This window comes from Lissotriton helveticus, chromosome 4_2, assembly GCF_964261635.1.
Source record: "Lissotriton helveticus chromosome 4_2, aLisHel1.1, whole genome shotgun sequence".
Lineage (NCBI taxonomy): Eukaryota > Metazoa > Chordata > Amphibia > Caudata > Salamandridae > Lissotriton > Lissotriton helveticus.
The window spans coordinates 114,016,819-114,026,185 of NC_136064.1; the positions used below are offsets into that span (position 1 = coordinate 114,016,819).

A 9,367-nucleotide genomic window follows, 5' to 3' on the forward strand; every position below is an offset into this window, starting at 1 on the left:
AAACCTTAATTCCTTACCCACATGCTGCACCATCACCCCAACTCATACACCTTCCACCCTAAACAGACACAAAGTAAGCAAGATGCCACACCTCACAACTTCACTTCTACATGTCTACTGTACAACAAGGTTACACCACGAAAACAACACAGCCCAAAAACTCACTTTAAAACACCGTCCCTACCACCTATACACACAGACCCATCAAAATGCCTTCTTAGCTTGCTGGACGGGGAACAAGATAAAGAACAGCTACACAACTGCTATACTCATACAGCTAATACCAACACTATGGACACAACTGCTACAAGCCCATAAAATACTGCTGACTCTCCTGCAAAACAAAGTAATACTATTGCTAAAGAATGTTCCCTAAACTGTCTACTAACAAACACTTAATGACTCGCTAAAAACATACATCACATCTACAACCTTTTCACTGACGTAAAACCGAGCATACTATTCCTAATTGAATCATGGTTGGGAGATGATATGGCTCAAGTCCTACTTGAAGTCATCCCTCAAGGCTATCAAACTATCATCCAAAGTCATATAGGCAAAAAAGGAGGTGGCCTCACTATTGAGTTCAAGCAAACATTACATATCACTAAAGCTGACTACGTCTCCATAAAATATTGTGAGGCCCTTTTCACCAGATGCAATCCCACAATGTCTTTCTCCTGTAACTTCCTGCTCCTTTATAGACCTCCACATAGCAATGCAACATTCCCAGACACACATCTAGACACGGTTTCAGACCTGATAACACTATATTCCAAACTATGCATTCTGGGCGACTTCAACATTTGGTTTGACAAACCCAATTTGCCCGCTCCGTAAATAATCATTGCTGGCCTAAGCACACTGAACCTGCATCAGATCATCCACTAACCCACACACATCACTAGACACATCCTAGATGTCATTTTTGCAAATACACAACAAGTTACCTTTCAAACAATGTCTCCAGTCACATGGTCGAGCACTGTTTGGTTGCTTTCCAACATAAAACAATACTAAGGCGAAGCACCTAAAACCATCTCATGTGCATCCACATATTGACAGTGGAGCAAACTCAATTTAGAACACTTAGAAACACAACTAACATCCAGTACAGATCTAGACACAATAAATTCTGTTAAAAAAGCTATATGTGTGGCTACAAGAAAGTGTTGATATCCTAATGCCACTAAAACAACTCAACAGAACAAAAGAAAACAAGCATATTGGAGAAATACAGAGATAAAGGAGATACAACAACAATTTAGAAAGCTGCAATGTGCCTGGCAGAAATCAAACACCAAACAAGACAAAATTCACCTATGAAAAATTAACCGATTATACAAGTCAACTATCAAAAAAGCTATGAAAAGGTACTATTCAGACAGAATTCAGAATGCTAAATGTGCAAATAAAGAATTCTATAAAATACTCAAGTCATTTCATAAATCAAATTTCCTAGAAGGTGCTCATCCCATTACTCAAGATTTTACAGACAAACGGGCAAATCATTATACGGCCAAAGCAGATACATTAGACTCATATTTAAAACAAAGACAAATCACCAGCACTGACACTATTCCTAAACAACAGTACAAGAATTCTCTAGCCCAGCCTCTCCTTTCTTTCCAACACATGTTACACAAAGAATTTATGGACCTGGTCAATGCAAGCAAGGCTGCCGGCAGCCCTTCTGACTTGTTTCCACTGCAAACCTTCAAGAAAATTCTTCTAACAACCTTTGCTGCAACACCAGGAAGAAGTATCAGCAACAATTCCTTAACTACCGGAACACGTCCAGATGAACTCAAAAGTCACACATACGCCCTTTACTGAAGAAAACAAACTTGAACCTGCTGAACCCTGATAGCTACAAACCCATTACAAATGGACCTTTCTTGGGCAAAATGATAGAGAGAGCAGTATTCACACAGATGTCAGAATTCATTGAAGATAATGACATACTTTCAGATTACCAAATGGGATTCCGTCCGGAGAGAGGCACAGAATCTGCCCTCCTTTCCATCTGGGATGACCTGAAGATCACAGTTGCCCGCAACGGTGTTGCTGTGCTACTTCTATTGGACTTCTCGGTTGCCTCGTTGAACATGACAATCTGATACAAAGACTCTACAAAGCAGGCATAGAGGGGACTGCTCTAGACTGCATCATATCCTACCTTCACAACAGAACTAATGTCATCCATACCCCCCTTTCTCATCCAAACCGTGCTTCACAAAAGCTGGGGTGCCTCAAAGCTCTATCATATCACCCATGCTTTTCAACATCTACATGAAGTAATTACTGGCACTGATCAATCAATTTCACCTCATGTGCTATAACTATGCAAACAACTCACAAATGCTTCTTCAACTGCAATGCCCCAAAGACATTGAAAACTAACCTATTTGCAGCTGTCTTAGCGCCATATCAGATTAACAATGTGCAATCTTAAATTGAAAGCTTCCAAAACAGAAATATACCTGTATTGGGGTTGGAAGAAATATGACCTGCTCTCCAGCTGGCCTGATGATCTGGGAACACCGGCTAAAGAATCAAAGGAAATAGGAAACCTTGGAATGACCATGCACTCCAAGATATCAATGAATGCCCTAGTGGGCAAACTAGCAAGTTCAAGCTTTATAAATCTTTAACTAATCTTCCCTAATTTGAGAATTCCACACAAATTCCAGGCTACCATCTCTCTTTTTCTGTCCAAACTTGATTACCCCAATAGACTCTACAAAGGATCACCTTTAAGATCTATAAAAAGACTTCAACGGATTCAGAACTCAGCTGTCAGTTTACTCTTACATATAAAGCCACAAGACCACATCTCCCCTGCCTTGAAAGCCCTGCATTGGTTACTTTTTGCCAGAATATCCATGTTCAAGCTATTTTGTATCACCCAAAAAGCAATACATGGAATGGGATGGCTTGTTATCTGGAATAAAATCACCAAATACATTCAGCAAAGGAACCTCTGTCTTAAATGTTGAACCAAAGATCCTGGCCCAGCTCCTTGCAAACAGACTTCTGAAGGTGATCAGCAGTCTGGTACACCCCGATCAAGCGGGTTTTATGCCCCATAGGAATACGGCCCTAAACCTGCGTAGATTGTACGGGGTAATAGACAGAGTCCACACTCTGCGGGAGCCAGCCATAATTGTGTCGCTCGATGCAACAATGGCCTTCGACACAATTGATTGGCCCTATCTGTGGGCTGTCTTGGCCGAATTTGGGATTCGGCCCTGAATTTATCAGGTGGATGCGTCTGTTATACACGGAAACGCTCGCACAAGTAGTAGTAAACAAGAGAATCTCGACTTCGTTCTTGCTTGGTCGGGGCACCCGTCAGGGTTGCCCGCTGTCCCCCCTTCTATTTTCTCTGGCCTTGGAGCCTCTTGTCGCCTGGATATGTTGGGAACCAACGATTTGGGGCATGCGGAGGTCACGCGGATGGGAGGATCGCATATCTTTATATGCAGATGATATTATGCTTTACCTGACCTCTCCCCGTAAGTCCCTAATTGTGCTCCTCGATGTCCTGGCCTCCTTTGGGAAATATTCAGGACTCTCAATCAACTGGAAGAAATCCTTATTGTTTGTATTAAGGGGAGATCCCCCTGTCCCTCTGTGAAACTGTCCTATAGAGGTCAACACAGAAGGGTTCAAGTACTTAGGAGTCTTTGTCTCTCTGGATCCCTCGATTAGGTATGCCCGTAACCTCCTGCCCCCCGAAGAGGCTTATGAGTTATATTGCCAACTGGCGGAAGGTTCCTCTTTCATTGTTGGGTAGGGCAGCCCTCTTTAAAATTATGGCATTGTCTCACTTTCCTTATGCCTTACAGAATACCTTGAATGTCGTGCCAGCTGGCTATTTCTGTGAAATTGAGAGCCTTCAGCGGAGTCTACTATGGGATGGCAGGCCCTGTATCGCTCTGAATAAACTAACGCTCACTTTTTATGATGGGGCATCAGCCTCCCGGATATCAGAAGATACTATTGGGCCTCCCAGCTGGCTGCGATCAACCACGGCAAGTATGGTCGAGTTGATGATCCCGGATATGCCATGGATAGGTGGCTTCTCCCCGGGGTAGGTATAGCAGGGCCCTATATTCCCGACCGAAGAAACTGCCATTAACAGGGCCAACGAAGCATGCAGTTCAGATCTAGCATGATGCCACGGGATCCCTGGGTTGCAAAGACACATTGACTTTGGCCACCCCGCTCTGGGACTCTGAGAGATTAGGTAAGCTCTGGAGGATGAAAGGCTTTGATAAGTGGGACCTTATAGGAATCTCCAATATCAAGGATATCTGGGGGAAGGGGAGGATTAAATCCTTCGAGGAAATGCAGGAGGAATATAAACTCACTAATGCCAAATACTTCCGCTATGTACAAGTCTAACACTCGCTTCTCTCAGCGTTGCCCGAGGGTATGGAGCCCCCAGAGGCTTCACCTCTGGAGCATAGAATACTGGATAGCCACCTTCCTGAAAAAACGATCTCCTTGATATATAAAAAACTAATCAACCACAAAGCAGATCCCCTTGAGGCGTTAAGGGACAAATGGGTACATGATGGGGTAGAGCTTGATGACAAATATTTTCAGACAGCAGTGTCATCCCCAAGGGAGCTGCCATCCCAGCCCGCCTGAGATTGGTCCAGCTTAAGATTCTACATAGGATCTACATCACGGGACCCCGACTTGTACGCATGGGACTGTCGGACATGGGGCTATGCAAACGAAAATGTGGTCTTGCAGGTACCTTTATGCATATCATCTGGGAGTGTGCACACATTACCACCTACTGGCGCAAAATACACGACACTCTACGTAAGGTACTGGGGGTCTCCCTGACAAGGCGAGGAGATGCCTCTTGAATATCTGGGAGCCCACTGACTAAAACACCTCGCAGACACAATGGGCCAATCTGGGTTTCATGTTAGCCAAAAGAAATATAGCCCCGTTGTGGGGAGCGGAGCAACCTCCCTCCCTGGAAGCCTGGGAAAACAATTTAGATTGGTGTATGTTTAGGCAGAAAACAACATATCTTGTGAGGGGATGCCCTCAAAAGTGGTCACAGGTCTGTGGGCCCTGGAAGCGCCACAGAGGAGAAATTTGTACGCCACCCAGAAGTGCTATTTTTGATTATCCCCCTCCCCGTGAATTTCCCTTTAATTTATATGTATTGTTTATCCTGTGACCCCCTGATGTAGAATTTGCAACTTTGAGTGAATCTCTGTATTGTGTCTCTTTGCTGGTGTTTTATTTCAATAAAAATAATTAAAAAAAAAATATTGCTCGTGACAGCAAAAAAAAAAAAAAACCAAAAAAACAAAGGAACCTCCGCTCTAGAGCGGCACCTCGCCTCAAAATCTTAATGAACAAGAAAAAAACATGGGTGGCACACCCTTCTGTGTTCAAGTAGCCAAACTATGGAACTCTACACCCCCCAACATAAGATCCACGTGTAACAATCTTCTTGTCAGTAAAATACTCAAGAATTGGCTCTTCCCCATATAACCACCACATGCAAAGAGAAAAATACAGCATATTCCTCTGTATATAAGCATTTATTTGCACCATAGATATGTACCTATAAATGTGTATTGCTTTGTTTAAACATGTATAATAATTATGTTTTTAAAAATATAGATAGTCATCAGTTCTGCTTAACAAATATACATATTACTGATAGTTACATTATTATATGTTTTTAACCTGATTAAGTGATGGCAGAAATAAGTCAATCTTTTATCATAAGTATTTATCTACATTTGCTTCACTATTGAATTTAAAAAAATAATAGTTTAAATTATTGCAGTTGAAAGCTGAAGTTTATAAAATGCATCTTTAATCTACATATGCAACCTTTCGTATGCATATAATTATATACCTTCCATGTACTTATGTATCTTTATTCAGCATATCCAATGCACTACCTTATTTATCACCCTATACCGCTCTCAATATATCTTCTACCTCAACTCTTTGACTCATCTCAAACCTCATTCTACTACTCTTTCCAGTGCAGTACCCTATTCCTCACCCTTTACCTCTATCAACATATACTCTACCTCCACTCTCTCATCCATTTCAAACCCCATACAACTACTACGATCCTCAAAATAACCCTTTCTAAACTCTTCCCTACTCTAGCCTCCTTGCTTCATCTCATACCTCGTTACTATTCGAATCTCTCAAACAAGCCTTTCTAAACCCTTCACTCTGACTCTTCCACCTCTACCTCCTTTTTAGTTATCCCTCCTACTGCTATGAGCTAAAAATACATGTAAATCCTTCCCTCTTCTATCCCGCCACTAACCTTTTCAACCCAAATAACAGACTAAAATATCCACCACTCAAATTACTTTCCTATTTCACTATACTAATTGACCACTAAACCTTGGTCTCCAGAGTAGAGTGCTACTCACCGAAAAAGCGCTTTGACGCCTCAGCAGGGTTAGTAAGCATTATATAAATGCAATTACAATGCAGTACAATACTATATATATATACACACACACAAATGATATAACATTGAACAAATAATAATGGGTATATTTAAACAATATTAAGAAAAATATTGAAGTCTGGAAATAATGTCCTACAGTTTACTTTTAAAGGGCTTTGGTTTATTTTATTCAGATCATTTGAGAACCGCTTGTTCTTGATTTTTTGGTCGCTGGCATTGTTTCTTGTATCGGCAATGTGGATATTTATCTGAAGTTCAATGGTGTCCTGCTGTGGTTAGAAGAGGCAGACAAAGTAAGGCACTGCATGGCTCTGACCCATCATTTTGTTTGTTTTGGTTGCCACCATTTTAGATAGGATTAAGGAATTAAATGTTATTCTGACCAACCTACCAGGATTTGGGACTTTCAGGATTCCTCCCATGGCGAATATAAGACCAAGTGTTTATATAAGTTAGTGAGGAGCACAGGTAAGTCATTTCAAGTGGCGATTGCTGGTGAGGGGGGAAGTGTTCCCACACCATGTGCCTGATTAACAAAGGTAAACTTACACTTTTGTGTAACTTTATTACTTTTTGGTATGCGCAAAGGTAAACTTAGACCAAAAGCCTAACTTTGCTACTTTTTGGTGTTCAAAAGGTAAACTTAGACCAAAAGTCTAGCTTTACTGCTTTTTGGTATTCACAAAGGTAAACTTGGACCAAAAGTTTAACTTTACTAGTAATAACATACCTTTGTGAATTCTGAAAAGTGCAAAAGTTACACTTTTGTCTACGTTTATTTTGTGAATGCCGAAAAGTAGTAAACTTACACAAAAGTGTAAGTTTACCTTTCTGAATCACGACCTGTGCCTTTAGATATGTGTGATGTGGAGGAAAGAAGTACTGAGAGTAAATGTATCTCGCTACAACCAAATTTCACAAAAAATGCATTGTATTAACATTGCCAAGGTTTTTGGAATCTCTGAGAAATCCTACTCCTAAACGTGCGCAAAGCTTGTGTTTGTCTAGCAAATAACTAATTCCAGAAAGCTAAACAGATGTCAGGATGTTTATGGTAGAAATGTAATGACATCTGTATTGCCTCATAGTTCATAAACCACAAATTTGCTACAGAGAAGTGAGTGATACAAAGTGAGGAGCAAAGGCTGAGGGGGAGGCCATCTTGAAAACAGCTATGCATTTTTATAAAACTTTCTTGAATATGATCATCTTCACTTTGCGATACATGTGTCAGTCAACAAATAAAAACATGTTAACCATGTTGTATCTCTTTGCTTTCAGTGACACATGGACTGAGAAGGAACACATGTTACAAAGAAAAGTCAAAGGAGTTCTCAAACATGATGTGTTGAACTGCAACCCACTGTCTCCTGTCATACACCCCCAGGCTGACTGTCTTTTCTTAGCACAGTGTTTGGAGCACTTTGTGACAGACAAGAAGTCCTACTGCGAAGCTCTGAAAAATGTCTCCTCTTTGCTAAAGACCGGAGGACATCTAATAATGAGTGCTGTCCTCGAAGCAACGTTTTACATGTGCGGCGACTTCAAGTTTCCTGTTCTCTGCATGGATGAGGATTTTCTAAAGGATGCTCTCAAGGGGGCTGGTTATGTCATTCAGGAAAGTTACATTCATCTTCGGAAAAACGAAAGCTTATATGATATAACAGATTTTAAATATCTTATTGTTATAAAAGCACTTAAAGAAAGAGAAATGTAGTCTTCAAATAAAAAAGAGAAAAGTGCTAGGACACAAACTGGTGGAAAAGTGAGCATCAAATTCCTTCTGTTCCACTTTTTCCATGATGTCTTTAGACCTTTCTAAAAATTATAGTCAGATGTTGGGAAAATATTTCCATCAAGCTGAACATACAATGTTGAGGAGCAATAGTGAGTAGTTTATGCTAAATGTGAGTAGTTGTAGTAGTGACTAGTTGATGCATACATGTGAGTAGTTGTAGTAGTGAGTTGTTGATGCATAAATCCAGTCAATAAAGAGTGATGTCATCCTACCACCCGGATATGACTTTCTTGTTGTGAATTCCTGAAATTGAATATTTTGTTTTTAATTATAAAGAGACAATCTAGATCCTCACTCAGCCAAAGGGAGCCATGACGTAGAGGCCTGCCTTGACTAGCGGCAACTTACATAACAGATGAATTAGATGTCCATATCAACTCCAATTTGTCTCTGAACATTCCATTAGAGCTGGCTAAGCAGGCACTCAGCCTTCATGTATACTTATTTCTGAAAGGAGGAGGTTACTATATCCACCTGCAGTGAGTGGCATGTCATGACATTAGACATTTGTAAGAGTAGTTGGTCTATATAAGCCATGATTGATTGATTGATAATTACCATACAACATTCTTTTAAAAGCAGACCTATTGGTTTTGCAATTGCTTGTTTACTATTTTATTGAGATTTCAGAAACAGTCATTCAGGATTAGAAAATAATTTCTACTGCGTAATCTTTATTTTGGGGTCCCACTAATGATGAATATCTTTGTTTTTTTTCATTACTCTGTCAAGGGCATGTTATTTCTTTATTTAACAAATATAATTCTGTTAATTTGTGGCTGGGTTATGTACTCTTGCGAAGTATTTTATGATTCTCCTTATGGAGATGATGCAGTTTGCAGTGTGTCAGCTGTGTCAGGTTGAGTTGTGGCATGTTGTTTCTGCCCATTATGGCCCTTTCCTGATGGTAAGGTCAGCAGAACATAGAACTTTGATCTGTCTCCTTGGGCACAGGATATGCTGAAAATTCAGCTAAATATTATGGTCAAGTTTTTGCTTCGAAATAAACAATATCGCATTACTTTCAGTTCTTCATGCTGGTTGTTTAATTCAATAATTTTTCATCTCAGTTGGATGTTGTTTTCACA

At 40.4% G+C, this 9,367-nt stretch overlaps 1 protein-coding gene across 1 annotated transcript in view; it reads left to right on the forward strand.

The window, feature by feature from the left end:
- The window catches only part of LOC144752065 (nicotinamide N-methyltransferase-like), an 89,723-nt gene extending 81,525 nt beyond the window's left edge, over nucleotides 1-8,198 (forward strand). The window contains exon 3 of the mRNA XM_078640016.1: nucleotides 7,763-8,198. Within this exon, the coding sequence (XP_078496142.1) occupies nucleotides 7,763-8,198 (436 nt within the window). The remainder of the gene's footprint in view (nucleotides 1-7,762) is intronic.
- The last annotated feature ends 1,169 nt before the right edge of the window (nucleotides 8,199-9,367 follow it).